The 17,754-nt window shown below is 42.1% G+C and overlaps 1 protein-coding gene across 3 annotated transcripts; it reads right to left on the bottom strand.

The window, feature by feature from the left end:
• Positions 1-7,952: 7,952 nt before the first annotated feature.
• On the bottom strand, positions 7,953-13,779 carry acbd4 (acyl-CoA binding domain containing 4). 3 transcript variants are annotated; one of them, XM_076158537.1, is made up of 10 exons: positions 13,501-13,779; positions 13,099-13,197; positions 12,855-12,975; positions 12,345-12,429; positions 11,106-11,226; positions 10,721-10,809; positions 9,985-10,162; positions 9,644-9,912; positions 9,021-9,080; positions 7,953-8,399 (listed from the first exon to the last, which is right to left on the bottom strand). In XM_076158537.1, the coding sequence occupies exons 2-10, from the start codon at positions 13,166-13,168 to the stop codon at positions 8,271-8,273; spliced, it is 1,122 nt and encodes a 373-aa protein (XP_076014652.1). In that variant the 5' UTR covers positions 13,169-13,197; positions 13,501-13,779; the 3' UTR covers positions 7,953-8,270. The 3 variants fall into 3 exon arrangements, with proteins under 3 accessions (XP_076014652.1, XP_076014651.1, XP_076014653.1); XM_076158536.1 differs by having other exon boundaries at positions 7,954-8,399; positions 13,099-13,212; XM_076158538.1 differs by having other exon boundaries at positions 8,046-8,399; positions 9,644-9,879; positions 13,099-13,212.
• Positions 13,780-17,754: the final 3,975 nt, after the last annotated feature.

Raw genomic sequence — 17,754 nt, 5'->3', positions numbered from 1 at the left:
GCAGCTGCTGAACCTCCCTGCTCTGCAGCGTCCACAGCACCGGCACACATTCATGGCTCTGTACAACACACGCATTAACAGAATATTAACAGAACTCTACACTAGCTCAGGAGTGTCACTGTATTTAGAATTCAAATCAAATCAAATATTGATCAGACAGATTCCGACATCGCTCGGATCATTAATTACAAAACAGCCACGTCACTGCAGTTATGAGGAGATTCTTGGACTGCGAAAATCAAGAGATCTTTGCAGAGGCACAAGGGTTAAATTGAGCTTTTATGACCTCAAACCTATATGTGCTGTTTTAACCCAAAGAAGTGTAAAGCACGTCGCATTTCTTATGTAGGTTGAAACTTGCAACTCCTTTGATATTAAAGATGTGTTAATCATCCCGAGTCAAATGATACAGTTTAGAACTGTAACTCATGTCTGTAAGGAAAGCCAAGTGTAGATATTTTATTATTGATATGCTCAGTGATTTGCATCCACAGGCATGTTGATTGAACTCATGTGTGCATTCTTACCATCATTTCTAGTTCTGTCAATTCAAGAAGCAGAACAAATTCAAATGGCTAGTTTCTGGATTTCTTCAGAGGTCCCTGTACATTTTGTTTGACTTGATGTTACACTTTTGTTTCACAATTTTCTAATGACTGTTAACCCTGCAACAGCACAGACATACACAGACCTAAGATGCTACATGCATATTTAATAATTCATTTTTTATAATGAAAAGTTCCAAAGCATGACAACCTTTAGGGCTGATTTTGATAAATCAGAGCACTTTATATATAGAGGTACATCTCAAAAAATTTTAATATCATGAAAAAGTCCAATATTTTTTGTCACTCATCTCAGAAAGTGAAACCCATATATTATATAGATTAACAACACAGAGTGAAATATTTTAAGCCTTTATTTCTTGAAATTCTGATGATTATGCTTACAGCTATCAGAAACGCAAAATTCAGATAATTTGAATATTACATAAGATCAATCAAAAAAGGATATTTCAAACAGAAATCTACCAGTAAATTTGATGATTGATGATTTCATGATTCCTTCTCATGACAAGCTTTATGGAGATGCTTCGCTTCATTCATCATTGGTCGGTGTTTACATTCCACCGAGTGCCAATGCGCAAGAGGCTCAACGCGCACTTGCCGACCAGATTCTGTCTGTGGAATGAACCAATCCGGACTCCTTAGTAATTGTCCTCGGCGACTTTAACAAAGCGAATCTCACCCATGAACTCCCCAAACACAGACAATTCATTAAATGCCCGACCAGAGAGGAGAACACCTTGGATCATTGTTACACCACAGTCAGTGGGGCTTATCACGCCGTCCCCCGTGCACCACTGGGTCACTCAGACCATGCTGTGGTCCATCTGATTCCCGCATACAGGCAGAAACTCAAACTGTGTAAACCTGTTGTGAGGACATCTAAGATGTGGTCCAGTGAGGCTCTGGAGAACCTTCAGGCGTGCTTTGACTGTACTGACTGGGACGTTTTCAGGTCTGGCACCGTTAGCCTGGACGAGTACACAGAGGCTGTGACGTCATATATCAGCTTCTGTGAGGACAGCTGTGTACCGACACGCACCAGGGTGAGCTTTAACAACGACAAACCCTGGTTCACAGTTAGACTCGTGCAGCTCCGCTGGCAGAAGGAGCAGGCATTTAGGAGCAGGGACAGAGACGGGTTTCAAGAGGCTAAGTACAGATTTAGCAAGGCAGTGAGAGATGCTAAAAATCTGTACTCTGAGAAACTGAAGCAGCAGTTTGCAGCAAATGACACTCCATCTGTGTGGAAGGGTCTCAGAAAAATCACAAACTACAAGCCTAAACCCGCTCAGTCCCTAAATGATCTGGGCCTCGCCAACAGGCTGAATGAGTTTTACTGTCGCTTTGATGGTCAAGCTGCCAGTTCTGACACCGTCCCCCTCGACACCTACAGCCATCACCAGCCCCCCCTCCCTCCGACCTCCCCCTCCACCTCCTTATATATGGCCCTCACAGTGGCCCCCTCCTCCCCCACCTCATCAACGACCCTCTCACTTCTAGAGATGGACGTTAACAGGCTGTTTAAGAGACAGAACCCCCGCAAAGCTGCCGGTCCGGACTCTGTCTCACCCTGCACGCTGAAGCACTGTGCCGATCAGCTGTCTCCGGTGTTCACCGACATCTTCAACACCTCATTGGAGAAATGCCACGTACCAGCCTGCCTCAAAACATCAACCATCATCCCCAAGAAGCCAAGGACCACAGGACTTAACGACTACAGACCCGTTGCTCTTACCTCTGTAGTCATGAAGTCTTTTGAGCGCCTGGTGCTCCCCCATCTGAAATCCCTCACCGACCCCCTCCTGGACCCCCTGCAGTTTGCCTACAGAGCCAACAGGTCTGTAGACGACGCTGTCAACATGGCCCTCCACTTCACCCTCCAGCACCTGGACTCCGCAGGATCCTACGCCAGGATCCTGTTTGTTGACTTCAGCTCTGCCTTCAACACCATCATCCCCTCACTGCTGCAGGACAAGCTCTCCCAGCTCCATGTGCCCGACTCCACCTGCAGGTGGATCACAGACTTCCTGACTGACAGGAAGCAGCACGTGAAGCTGGGGAAACACGTCTCTGTCTCACGCTCCATCAGCACCGGTTCCCCTCAAGGCTGTGTTCTTTCCCCTCTGCTCTTCTCCTTATACACAAACGATTGCACCTCCAGTCATCAGTCAGTCCAACTCCTGAAGTTGGACGACACCACCCTCATTGGACTCATCTCTGATGGGGACGAGTCTGCCTACAGGCAGGAGACTGACCATCTGGTGAATTGGTGCATGCGTAACAATCTGGAGCTTAATGCTCTGAAAACAAAGGAGATGGTCGTGGATTTCCGACTGAACGCAGCCCCACCCTCCCCCATCACTCTGTGTGACTCCCCAGTTGACACTGTGGAGTCCTTTCATCTCCTTTCATCTCCTTTCATCTCCATCATCTCCATCATCTCCCAGGACCTCAAGTGGGAGCTAAACATCAGCTCCCTCACCAAAAAAGCCCAGCAAAGGATGTTCTTCCTGCGGCAGCTGAAGAAGTTCAGCCTGCCAAAGACATTGATGGTACGCTTCTACTCTGCCATCATTGAGTCCATCCTCACCTCCTCCATCACCGTCTGGTACGCTGCAGCCACTGCCTAGGACAAGGGCAGGCTGCAGCGTATCATACGCTGTGCGGAGAAGGTGATCGGCTGCAACCGTTAACTTATTTAATTTAGTGTGTTTTTAATTTAAGTATTCACCAAGCTGCTGTTTGTACATGTTGTTTTATGTTGTTTTATATGTTGTCTTCTGTTGTCTTTTTCTATATGTTATACGTTCGCACCCAGAACCACAGCAAATTCCTCTTAAGTGCAAACTTAATTGGCAAATAAAGTGATTCTGACAATGGTGCATGTTTTCCCTTCTCTCCAGATACATAATGATCAACTTTTTCATGTGGAAACATACTTAAGTTTAGCTTAAACATTAAGTCTGGAACAAGCAAAGCAAAATATTATAAACACATGAGAAATGGATTTTCAAATCAGTAGCATGTTTCTTATTTTTATTTAAATAATAAAGAATTCTTATGCCTCTCTGGATCTGTAACCTTTCAAGTTAATTTTAAATGGAAACCTTTTTTTCACAGAACAACAAAACAAACTAAAAAAAATAATAATTTCCTTCAATGAAAATCCAACTATTTAACTATTCACAGTCCATGCCTTGGAGTAGCAAGACAAAATTGCATAAAGAAAGGCTCAGTTTGCTACACTCTGATTTACTCTGATGCACATTGGTCCAAGCCAGATACCTGATATCTCTTCTTAGATGCTAGTTCATCCATGTTTGGGATCAGGCTAAGGAAATCCTCAGGAATTGAGTGAAGGTGTTCATGAGTGAGACGACTCGTGGGTGATATTTTGTTCATCTTCATCAAAGAGAATAGTTGTTCACATAGATGTGTGCTGCTAAACATGGAGAGCATTTGAGCAGCTTGGGGACGGAGTTGGGGCATTGTGTCGGAGATGAAACGAGGAGTCATACTTTGACTTGAGCGTGTCACTACACTGTAGTTCAATCAGCTCCATTTGGAGATTGGTTGGTGCTCGTTCCACATCAACTGCAAACGGATTACTCAGCAGTCCAAACCTGGGCTTCAAAATCGGCAAATCGCCGGGTAAACTCAGCGCTGAGTACGTAGAGTTTTTCAGCAAACTGTGCACTTGGCAACACGGAGGTAGAGATCTGCTCTTTCATGGTTTGGCAGCTCGGGAAATGGCCCAAGTTTCCTCGCAGCGTCCCAGTCTTTCAACTTGGTTTGAAAAGCCCTCACCGCAGTATACATGTCTGTGATGACACGTTCCTGCACCTAAAGCTGCAGGTTGAGCACATCGAGATGGCTTGTGATGTCACGGACAATGCACTCGCAGAGCTATTGGGATGTGTAGTTTTAGAGGTGCATGAGCAGTATACAGGCGGGCCAGCTCTAATAGACATTCGATATCATCTCGTGGGCCAATAATAATTACATTGCAGGCCAAATTTAGCCCACGGCCCTGAGTTTGACACCCCTGCGCTAATGCTTTACACTGTCAGGCTTGTGTGTTCATGTTAATGAGGTACCATTTAAACTTTGAATATCAATGACTTCTTAAAGTCCCTAGTGTTTTTTGGTCCATGTAAACCACAATTGAAAATTGTCCACACAAACCACCAAAATCATGTCTTCCTGTATCTATGTTCTATGTAGAGCTCTCTATGTATCTCGGTTTTGAAGCTGTAGCTCGTTGAATCCTCATTGAAGCAGTGTATGTTCTTCCTGCGGCAGATGAAGAAGTTCAACCTGCAAAAGACAATATTGGTGCACTTCTACTCTGCCATCATTGAGTCCATCCTCACCTCCTCCACCATCTGGTTCGCTGCAGCCACTGCCAAGGACAAGAGCAGGCTGACTCATCCGCTGTGCAGAGAAGGTGATCGGCTGCAACCTGCCCTCCCTCCGGGACCAGTACGCCTCCCGGACCCTGAGGCGGGCAGGCAAAATTGTAGCCAACCCCTACCACCCTGGACACAATCTGTTTGTAACCCTCCCCTCTGACAGGAGGCTTAGGTCCATCAGGACCGAAACCTCATGCCACGAATACAGCTTCTTCCCTTCTGCAGTGGGCCTCATCAACAAAGCCCGGGTCTTCCACTGACCATATAATCAGAACCCCCTGAAAAATCGCTGGCCCCCCAGTGGCCCCCCCACCGGCCACTTGACCTTCCATCACTCACACTATCTCGCGCAGTTGCCGTTTGCCGGCGGGTGCGCTGATAGTGTGCCGGCGCACTAACCGGCACACTCAGCGGCGCACTCAGCGGCGCATTCAGCGGCGCATTCAGCGTTGAACTCACTCACCACACACAGTACACCCGGCGCACTTTCGCCACGTGTACAAGTGCGCCGGGTGTACTTTCACTTACACTTTTCCTTGTAAGTAAAAACTTACTTTGCAATAAAGCTTTTCTGATTCTGATTGAACCACTGGCCATCTCGTTACAGTCTTCCACTCTTTTTAAAGGCGTTATCCATAACGGTGTCGAACTGACTATCGCTTTATGCAGATGATTTGTTGCTCTACTTAACTGTCCCCATATCTAGTCTTCCAGCTGTCCTGTCCATCCTTGATTCATTCAGCAGTTTTTCTGGGAAAATAATCAATATTTCAAAGAGCGAATGTTACCCCATTAATACTGTAAGTTTGCAGCTCTGCCAAACAGACTTCCCCTTTAATCTCAGTAGCTCGGGGTTGAAGTATCTTGGCATCAATGTGACTCGTACATTCTCAGACCTCCTGCCCGCCAACTACACCACGCACACCACAACCCTGAAATCTGACTTTCTGAGATGGAACAGTTCATCACTCTCCTTAATTGGGAAAATAAAGGTGATCAAAATGAAAGTTGTGCCTTGATTTCTGTACCTGTTTCAATCTCTTCCTCAATTCCTACCTAAACATTTCTGTGACCGTTTAGACAAAATGATCAGCACCTTCATTTGGGGTGCGAAGCTCCCAAGGATCCGCAAACCACTACAACAAAGATGTAAGATCAGTGTGGGTCTCGCCCTACCAAACCTCCAATCCTACTACTGGGCAATGCATATCGATAAATTACACTACTGGGTAAATTCTCCTGAGCTACCCTGGTGCAGGCTGGAAGCCCAATCCTGCTCCTACTCCTCCTCTGCCGCTGCCCTAATCTACCCCTCTCCCAACAAAGATCTCTCAGTTCACCAAAAACCCTGTTGTTCTTTATACTCTAATGACCTGGTACCAATTCAGGAAACACTTTAAATTTGTAAGCGCATCCCCCCTGGGTCCAATTCGCAATAACCACATGTTCCCCCCCTCATTCTTGGACTCTTCTTTCTCAGCATGGCACCACAAAGGCAAACAATGTTTTCTTGACCTGTACTCAGACGGCAGTTTTAACAGCTTTTCCAATCTGTCATCTCAATATAGACTGCCTGCTAACCAATTCTTTAAATACTTCCAAATCAGACACTTTGTCTCCAGCAATTTCCAAAACTTCCCTTCCCCCTCAGCTCGTGTGGGAAGACCTGCTAATGTTCAAGACACCACTAAGAGGGACCATCTCTGAGCTCTATTGCCGCATTCTGGGAGGCTGAGCTGGAACTCGATCTAGACATAGACTGGTGGGACGAAGTCATACGCAATCTACATACTGTCTCGTCGTGTGCTCGTCTCGCTTTCATAAAGATTTAAGGTCGTACACAGGGTCCATTTGTCTAAATCCTCACTGTGACCTTAGCCACGTTTTCTCTGCCCAAGGCTGCACAATTTCTGGTCTGGTTACTTCAACACATTGTCTACCATATTGGGAATGCAAGTTCAACCCTCCCCTCATATTGCCATCATCGCTACCCCATTTGACTCACGCCAATTTAACACCTCACAAAAGGAAATTGTATCTCTGCTTGCTAGACGCCGCCTGATCCTGCATTGGAAATCCCTCACCCCTCCCTCTATTTCGCAATGGCTGAGGGATATGATGTACTTTCTTAAACTCAAGAAAATCAAGCACACTTTGAGGGGCCACACTGACAAGTTCCATCAGAGATGGCAACCATTTCTCTCTTACTTCACAGATCTACAGGCTTTGCCAGACCAATGACTGAAAACCTGAACACCGAATAGTTTATTTTATTTTACATCCCAGGCTGGCCAGGGCGGGGTTGTATGAATTTGGGGTTGTGTGACTGCGGGGTTGGGTTGGGTCTTTGGGTGGGATTTCTCTTTGTTTTTCTCCTCTCTTTACCACAGCGTATGATGCGCTTTGTAATAGCCTACATCGCTGTTTGACATCATCCTGTAAAAACTGAATTTACCCTATGAGATCATCGCATAACATCACTGACTGATGCCATCCTGGACTCTGCGTCCACACTATTGTGCCATGCTCTCAGAACCTCCAGCGGCCGTGGCTTCCTGCTGTTTCAATTTCAATCTACTTGTATCTCATATCGCCTATTTTACCTCAGGGTCTACGAAGAAAGCCAATCAACCACAATTATAATAATAATACAACCCTCTTTCTTTCATTCCATCTCTCTCCCATAACCTGGCAAAGGAAAGAGCTAGAGCTCTAGCATCTAGATGGCATTAGGATCCATTGCTGTAAGTTTGCATGAAAATTTGTGCTAGAATTTAGTATATGAAACATTTTCATCTTATTTAAATCATTCTACAAGAAATTGTTCACCCTCCAGTAAATAATTACTCTGAACTTAATAGTATATTTTCTGAAAACAAAAAAGTAATGGTAATTATATTTTGTACACTACACATTACTGATTGTTATTATGTTGATATTAATGTATCGATAATTTAAGTCAACATTCTTGATCAGTATCCATGTTTTTCTTGTTTACAATGTACTACATGTACCACTTTAGATTCAAATTAGCTACATCAATTTAATGTAGTCAATTTAAGTATATTCATTTGGGTGAATGAGCAGAAGATCCTGGGATCCCACACTTTACAACTCAACCACACATTTCTCTCCAAGGGATCGAAAAACCACAAAATTCGTGGTCTCTCCTATGCAAAGAGAACAAGGGATACACTTTCTACAGGTTTTTACAGGATTTAATCATTTCTCCTGTTGAAATCAAACTTATTCCTGTGTGAGAATGGTTGATAGTCATGATCAATAGGCTTCATGGAGATATGTGACTTCTCCTTTGGGCTCTCCTGAGCAGGTAGACCAAACCCTGAGCCACAAATGGCCAGAACAGCAGAAGTAAGATGGTTTGACCAGTTGAGTGAAATGGCCACCATTTCTCCACCTGAAGGGGAAGAATGAGATCTGTAATTATCCTAAAACAACAACAAATGCCCACTGTTTCGACAGCTTCACACTATAAAAGCACTATATAAATGGAGTTACATTCTGAACAAGAAAGAAATCCTTTTTTGAGGTATTTCTTGTAATACAATGTCATGCTATTTGAAAAACAGCAAAATATTTAAAATGCTGAACAAGTGCCAGAAAGATTGAAGTTTCAAGGCCTAAAAAAAAGTTAGAATGATTTCTGTACCTGAAAATATGAGTAAGTTAGAAAGGCCGACAAGCCTGAATGACATCGATAAAAATGAAGTGTATGGTGATGAATTATGGGCTGACTTGTATTTTTTTCAGGGTTATTGAAGTGAGAGAATTACTGACTGCAAAAAGGATGATTCGCGAAAAACATTCATAGCGAGAGGAAAAGTGCAGAATCTTGCCACAAACTTTCACAAGCCAGTTCCTTGAATTACCTGAAGTAGTTGGGTGATCATTTGTAGGGTTTATTAAAATTGCAACCATATAACTCTCTGGCTTTTCAGTGAACAAGTGTAAACTAAGGTTCTGTTCTTCCTATGGGCCTCCTGTGCAGATTAGTGTGTGCAGTGAGAGTATGACGCACCTCTTGTTCTGAGGCTATGGCTTCATACTCTTGGCAGAGTCTCCATTCTGAAGCCTGGACCTGTCACACATAAGGCAAAAATGAGGGTGGGGGGATTATAATCATAGTATAATTATTTATTACTTGTTAATCATGTTAAACAATGTCAGCTCAGAACTGTCTGCAAGCCATATGCCGTCATCGTATGAGGCATAATTGGCTCGCAAGCCATAGGTTCCCAACCCGATTGTCTCCCGGGCCGATCAAACAGCCTCGCGGGCCGGAGGTTCCCCACCCCTGCCTTAGAGTGTGACACAATCTGCAAAATGTCCCATAACTGTATGCTCATTGTCATGTTAAATGCTTTCTTCAATAATAATATTTAACAGAAAAATAATATAGTATGGAACTTGCAGCAGTCTGTGGTTTTGTGTCCCCTTTTCAAATTTCCAGAGCTAGAAATGTGAGACAAATGACTAAGGAACTGTAACGTTGCTTGTTGACAATTGAAGACACAAAAATATGCAACTGAGCTGCAAACCTTTTTTAACTTTAACTGAATCAAGATCAATCAGTAAACATAAATTCATTTCCACTTTTAAAAGCAATGACTGTTTTAATGGAATTAGCAGTGAATCAGGTACCGTAGTCCTTGATGTGTATGTGGCAGACAGCCTCTCCACCACCTCCAGTCTGTCCATGACATTCTTCATGTTCTCTCTGAGCTGTTGTAGAGCTCGGATGATCTGCTGCTGTAACTGGGCATCATGTAGCCTCTTGGCTCTATCCTCAGACCCATCCCCTCCTCTCCGTCCAGCCCCACCGCCACCGCCAGGCACCCCTCTGTTTGCCCTTATAGGCATGCTCTGGCGAAAGCCACCTACAGATGAAGATAAGAGACCAGAACTCGAAGCTGATCAAAGTCTTAACTGACAGTCTGGAAAAATAGATTAGTAAGGCGTTTTATATTTTGTTAGCAGCTCACATTCTCTCCAGTTGTGGTTTGAACCTTCATTTCCAGCGTCTCGACTCCTTCTGGTGGACCCTGGACCTCGTACATCCTCTGCACCCTCTCCACCTTTACCTGCTCCGGTCTGTCTTGCCTCAGGACAAGTTTGTGGGTGAAAGCATTGAGCTGGAGATGATACAAACTCAGCAGGACTCTGTAAATGGAAATCAAAACTTTGAAAATTCTTTCATCCTTTCTTGAATAAAGGATGACAGAATTTTCCCCATAATCTTCCCCATCTATAATCAAATAAAGTTTATTTGATTTATGGGGAATATTATAATTTGAGTCAGATGTGCATTTTTGATTGATCATGCCCTCATAAACACTGAATCCTGACCAGTAGCTGTATAATCTAGGGCAGAAGAAAAACTCTCCAGAGATTCGTTATACAGAGTAATGGTGCCGCTTTCTCTAAAACTCTAGAGGAAATCCATTGGAACCTGAGGCTTTATTTTAGTTTTTATTGGATATTGCATAGCTCTAATTGGGGAGTGTACTCCTGTGAGCGAAAGTGGGGAAACCAGAACTGTTACACTGTCGACATCAACATTTGGAATAGAAGGGAAGACGTGACCTGAGGTAAAGCAGAGAGAACAACGTAGAAAACCAACAAATACCAAGTCAAGATTTCTCAGATGCTTAAAAGGAAACAGTTCCACCTATCCGGAGAAATAGGAAACTAGTGTGAGAGATGATAGTTTGGTGCTACCTTGGTGTTGCTAAGTTGCTCCACAGAATCACAGGAGATCTCACTGTCCGAGTAGCTAATCGACACCACGCCATCAGATACACCAGAGTCTATCGGTCAAACGAGCAAAAAACATCAGATACAGTCATTGACCACTTTGTTAGGTTCATTGATCATATATCAGCGATAAGCATGTTGGACTGACAAAGTTGAAAATGTATTGAGCATCTGATTTAGTAATGCAGCAGCTACTTAATCCACTGACACTACCATCCAAGCACATTCTGTGAATTAATCAGAACTTATGTCTGGAGTCTAAATTTACATCGAAGAGAACATACAACACATAACAGTATGAACCATATATGATTAGCTCTTTCAATCCCAGACCCTTATGTCCACTGACCTTCTTTGACTGGGAGCATTGAGTTCAGAGGCCGTGGCATGTCATCAATCACTACGTACAGAGGTTCGAAGTAGTGAAAGAGTGAAGCAGTCTTCTCATTCATCGGCACGGTGTCTATGACCTGCAGCATCAATCAAACATTTATTAACTGGAAAATCAGTCCCATGTAAATCAGTCCCATAAAAATAAAAAAAAGATAACAGATACATTGACGTGCACCGGCAGTTTTATGGTCAACCGACATGCAGAAGTTTTGTGCTACCAGCAGTCACAAGCACTGGTTCAGATTGCATTTTTTGAGAGGCTGTTCACAGTAACAGCATAACTATTCTTCTATAGTCAGCCCCTCAGAATTATTTTATAAGCGTTTCCCAAGTGGGTAGAAAAAGTGCTGGTGTAGCAAATGTATTTGAATTATATTTGTAATTTTTCCCCCCTGCCAATTGAACTTTTCTTCTGTTCAATCTTGGGTCAATTTTCTTCTTGCAGCCACATCCAGCAACAATGGTCTAAGAAACATCATGTTGCTTGGAGGTGGTCTTATTAGGCTTATATTCTCAGAAAACTCTTTTCCTTCTCGTGTCCATGTTCACTACTGTGCACATTGATACCAAACAGCACAGGGAGTATTTTTTTCAATTTGAATAGGATAATAAGATTGAAGAGACCAGTCAATAGTCAGCTTGAAATAGCACAATCAAATGATCACTTCTAATGGGTACCAACAATTTTGTCCAAGCAATTCATTTTTTGAGAATGGTGCTCACTGTATTGACAGACATACTGCGCACACTACACACACACACAGTTATCCAATGTGCTTGTTGGTTTGTACAGTTATTGTGTGTCATGAATTCTGTGACATTATTCATAATTCCAGAGTAGTGTGGCAACAAACATTCATGATTCTGTTCATGTCGCCCATTTCCCACTGCTATAATTCTAATTCAAATAAAAATAAATGAAATTAAATGCACTTTATGCAAATTGCACTATGTCTCTGGCAAGTTTGAAAGAATGGTGTTTGTTGTATTACACACATGTTCAAATACTCTCCAATTTTAGGAGTAATAAGAAAAGACAAGACAACACAAGACAAACTGATTTGTTAAGTAATTACAATTAATTATTTAGTACATAACTTTTATTTATATATTATATGGCTGACGCATTAAACTGAGAAAATTTGCAATCTGCCAAATGTAAAATGTGATAATTAAGAGAAGTGAGGTGACTTACCTCCTGTGCTACTTTTTTCATCTCGTTTACATATGCAGCCATGGCGCTCTCACGGGTCATCTCACCCAAGAGGCTCCAAGCATGCCTAACACACACACCCCCAGTTAAATATACCAGATGTGATCAAACTGTGAAGCAAATTCCCATCAGTTATGCAATGTCTCAAAAATTACAATTCAAAAACCAGGGACATATAAGGGCTGATTTGAAAGCCCCTTCTCAGTCTGATGAAGTTAATTAACAGGACAGATAATAGTTGTTTACTTCACATCACACACACCCATCACATTTTCATATCATGTGTCTCAATATGGACTCGTACATTGCAGCAAAAACAGTGTGTAAAAACAACGGATTTTGAAGAATGCGCCATTTGAATGACCTCTCTTCATGGTGGTCTCTTTGTTCTGTGCTAAAGAATACAAGAGTGTAGGGAAAAGATCCATTTATCAAAAGCACACTGTATGTAAAGGTGGATCAATTACTTAAACATCATGGAAACACACACACCATTTGTAACGACCCACTGGATCCCAGAAGGGAGGTTGAGGCACTGCACAGGGTCCACACAGCGCCTGCTTGTACAGACTGTAGAAACGTAGCATTACCTCATAGGAAGGCCGGTAACAGCCTAGAAAACAAACAAACAAACACACACGCACGCTCATCATTTCTGTTGTAGGAAAACTCTAATTTAAAAATCATTTCTTGATTTATAAGATCATTTACAATAATACACAGCTTGGTTTGATACCATTTCTGGGGAGGTTGTGAATGACATCTACAGCAACCTGGAACTGTTTGTGGTGGTCAGGTTCTGCCATTGCTGGAACACTTTCACCCTGATACACAACTGAGATACAAACAACTGAGACACAGGATTAGTGGCAGCATTCATTGTTGACAAATAAAAAGTAAACTTCTATTAAAATAACATAATTAACAAGTTTACTGCAGTTTGGTTGGAGTGTACTGTGTGTGTGTGTGTGTGTGTGTGTGTGTGTGTGTGTGTGTGTGTGTGATGATGTTATTAACAACTGTGACATCGTTCATGAAGTAAATAAAAATAACGTTTCTGCTATTTGCTATATGCTATTTGGCGTGCTTTCTCAAATTATAGTAGTTAGATTACATACAAACAATACGAAAGAAGTACCTGCTGTTAGGTCACTTGGAAGTATGCAGATTTGGAGGAACACTTAAGTTCTCGTCACACTGTTACACCTGAACCATTGTAAGAGTGACACCTGGTCCAAACCCTTTGCTTGACAACAGAGACTGCAGCAGATTCCTAGTTGTTGTTTCGTCTTCCGTACCCGCAGACGCTTAGCAAAGTTAGAAGCACTCAACCAAATTCGGTTTTCGCCTCACTTCACGCGGAACATCATAACACAAACAAACACAGCGGATGCTCTGGCTAAAGTTTCTTCTTCTCGTTGAGATTCCCGGCTTACTAGACGTTTTAACGGCGTTTTGGTGCTACCCACCGGTACATATGGGTACTGCATTAGAATGGAAATTCTAAATTCCTCATCCCTCATTCCCAGTCCCTTCGTGGAGAAAATCGACGATTTCACGAGTAATCTTGTTGTGTTCTAGAGCAAATAGTTATGGATTCAATTTATGCAAATCTAAAGGTAAAAGCAAAAAAACAAGATAAAAAGGTATGGATAAAACTAGAGAATTAGATTAGATTAGATTAGATTAGATTAGATTAGATTAGATTAGATTAGATTCAACTTTATTGTCAATGAAATGCAGTTAGCATCCAACCGGAAGTGCAAAAGTGTACTATATTATATATACAGAATACAGAATATATACAGAATAACTATATATACTATATATACTAACTATAATTATAAATTAATAAATATGTAAATAAATAGTGCAAGGAGTCTGATCAGTGCAAAACACAAAGTTGTGCAAGTGGCAGTGGAAGTGAAATGAAAAAGATCAGTGAAAAACAGGAAGTTGTGCAAATGGCAGTGGAGTGCAAGATGATACTAGTGGGAGGATGGAGTTGAGTGGGGGAATGGGGTAGAGTTCAACAGGGTCACCGCTTCGTGGAATAAGCTCTGCCTAAGCCTGCTGGTGCGAGAGCAGAGGTTTCTGTAACGCCTGCCGGTTGGGAGGAGGGTGAAAAGTTTATTATTGGGGTGGTATGAGTCTTTTATAATGTTCCTGGTTTTGCCCAGACAGCGTCGACGGTAGATCTGTTCGACGCTGTCCAGCTGTGTACCGGTGATCCTTTGGGCGGTTTTCACCACCCGCTGGAGTGCTTTCTGGTCTGATGCGGAGCAGTTGCCATACTGTTACAGTTAGTGAGAATGCTCTCAATGGTACAGCGGTAGAACTTCACCAGGATCCTGGGACAAAGGTTAGCTTTCTTAAGGCTCTGAAGAAAGTAGAGGCGCTGTTGCGCCTTTTTAACCAGGGTGAAGGAGTTTATGGACCAGGTGAGATCATCAGAGATGTGGATGCCAAGGAACTTAAAGCTGGGCACACACTCCACTGCAGCTCCGTTAATGGAGATGGGGGTGTGTGCATGGCTCCCGGCCCGCCTGAAGTCCGTGATGATCTCCTTGATTTTCTTGGTGTTGAGTGCCAGGTTGTTGTCAGCACACCAGGTGGTCAGGTGCCGTACTTCCTCCCTGTAGGCAGAATGATGACGTTTTGCAATTGATTTCACTTTTATGAGTCAGTTAAGGCAGTGTTTGTAAACCTCCTTGGAGCTTTGCTGGTGTATACACTCCACCACCCACAATGTAAACCTGCTTAGATATGCAGTGATGATGGTCGTGGGTTATTTTGCCCCCCATGTGCAGCCCTGGCCCTGTATGACGCACACCGCATTCAAATTTATGGATTCCTGTCAGAATGTAATGACAGTTACAACAAATTCTACAAAAATCTGTTTTTGTATACTGTGTTATGTGAAAGAGACAGGCCCTAGGAACACGTTTTAAAAAATATGGATGTTTATCTGATATGACTTTAACAAGCATAATTGATTTGCATTATGTTCAATAGGTTTAACACACAGGCTACATTAACACAGGCTACATCCAAGTATGAACAGTGGATTGCTGTATCTGTTATCAACAGGGGTGAAAGTAGATAGAAGGTCTTGTCGGTGCTACTACTACTACCCTCATCACTTCATTGTTCTCCTCCTGCCCCCAGCTTCACGCATCCCTGAACATACATTACATTATTCAACCCCTGTATGGTATACAGGTGCAGCTCAATAAATTATAATCTGGTCGTCTTCCCCATGATTGTGTAGCTGACTGAACCAGACTGAGAGACAATTGAAAGGCTAAGGAAACCTCAGCAGGTGATTTGAGTTAATGAGCTGATTAGAGTGACACCGTGAGGCTACAGTATTGAACTTTTTTGAGATTGAACACTATTCTAATGTTCTGAGATACTGAATTTGGGTTTTCGTGAGCTGTAAACCATAATCATCAAAAATTAAAACAAATAAAGGCTTGAAATATTTCACTTTGTGTGTAATGAATCTATAATATGAGAGTTTCACTTTTTGAATTGAATAATTGAAATATAATATATATATATAAACATCGAACAAAAAGTTTGGAAATGTGTGTTTAGTAGATTTGTTCTCTGTTGTAACAACGCTTCTTGGCAATACATTTTATACCGTTGGAAAGCCTGTTTTGTCCCCTTTTAGATGGTCCCCCATTTGTAGGGAACATGCATTTGTGGGATGAGCAGCACAGCTGAGTATGTGGGTTGCACTCATGAAAAACCACCACCATCACCAGCCTGGTCACACACTGCTGATATCGAGATGAGATTCTGCAACCAGGGGCAATCCCATATCTCCACAATCTGGGACCGCACTCCATCCTCCAAGATGACAATGCTCACCCCCACAGAGTGGGGTTTATCAGAGACTGGTTGAGGAGTGGAATACCACCCCACAGCACTGTGTGACCAGGCTGGTGACCAGCATGAGGAGGAGGTGCCAGGCTGTTGTGGCTGTGTATGGTTTTTCCACACGCTACTTTGGCTCCTGACTGTTTGTTAAATGAATAAATTGTAAAATTGCCAACATGTCTTGCTTCTTACTTGTTACTGATAGACTTCAATCATCCAATCCACCAAACAACACCAAACAAGAGTCAATAGCAACAGCAGAATAAACTGTTTGGCAGAGAAGATTTGGCAAATTTTTTTTTCACGAGTGCAACCCACATACTCAGCTGTGCTGCTCATCCCACAAATGCATGTTCCTTACAAATGGGGAACCATTTAAAAGGGAACTAAACAGGCTTTCCAACGGTATAAAATGTATTGCCATTGTTACAACAGAGAAATAATCTACCAAACACAAAGTTCCGAACTTTTTGTTCAATTTTTATATATATATAAATATATATCCACCATATTCTAATTCATTGAGCTGCACCTGTAGATATTAGAAACCTTTGACATCATGTTTAGCGAATGGTTTATTTAAATGGTTCAAGTGCCACAGAATGTGTGAAAACATTGAAAATCATAATGATTTGTTTTGATTTAAATTAGACGTAAGTTACAATTTAAATCATCAAAACCCTTTTAAAAGCAACAAAGCAAAACTCTTAAAACATTTACCATAGAGGCCTTAAGTTGTTGTCCTCTTCTGAGTATGCATAGTGGTCCCAAATGGCTGATGCAGAAGAGATTTGTTGCATTGGTTGATGTTTTTTTGCTCCTACTGTATACTCGATGAAAAGCAATCATAAACATGATGGTAATGTATCAGTCAAACACAAAAATCATTTATTATTCATTCTTGGCTCTTGCCTAGTGTCAATTACATCCGTAGTGTGTGGGTTGTTGTGCTAAAATCCAAATAAAAGTACAGGAACAGTAAATCAAACGCACCTTTCCATGCACTGTTTGTGTTCAGGAAGAAAAGATTCTAGAACTGTATTCAGAATAGCACAAATAGTGGGTTTTTACTAATTTCATACAAATATTTAAAAAATAGTTTTCAGGAAGAAAACAAAAACAGGTTACATTGCTGTCTCCATGTCTCTCCTCTGCGTATCGGCACTTTCACCCCTGCTGATCAATCACACATTCATTCACTTCTCATTCTACAAACGATTTTGAAAAACGCAGTATAGTATTACTTGTCATGGTTAAGTGGGTTTCTATTTAAATTCACAAAATGATTATTTATAGCCGTTTCCCTTGAAAGAATCAACTGCAAACTGTTTAATACGAACTCCATCCGGCAGTCCATAAGACCTCTAGAATAGCTTATTTACAATCTAATGGAAGCAAAACATTATAGAAAAAAAATATAAAACCTGCCATTGCGTTAATTACAAAACTAACTAGCCATTACTAATCAAACCAAGAACAGAAGACGGAAGATAACGTTTGAGTT

The sequence above is a fragment of the Genypterus blacodes genome, unplaced genomic scaffold (assembly GCF_046128005.1).
Source record: "Genypterus blacodes isolate CSIRO-AG114 ecotype Tasmania unplaced genomic scaffold, CSIRO-AGI_Gbla_v1 ptg000083l_1, whole genome shotgun sequence".
NCBI classification, from domain to species: Eukaryota; Metazoa; Chordata; class Actinopteri; order Ophidiiformes; family Ophidiidae; genus Genypterus; species Genypterus blacodes.
This window is presented reverse-complemented; position numbering and strand designations above follow the sequence as displayed.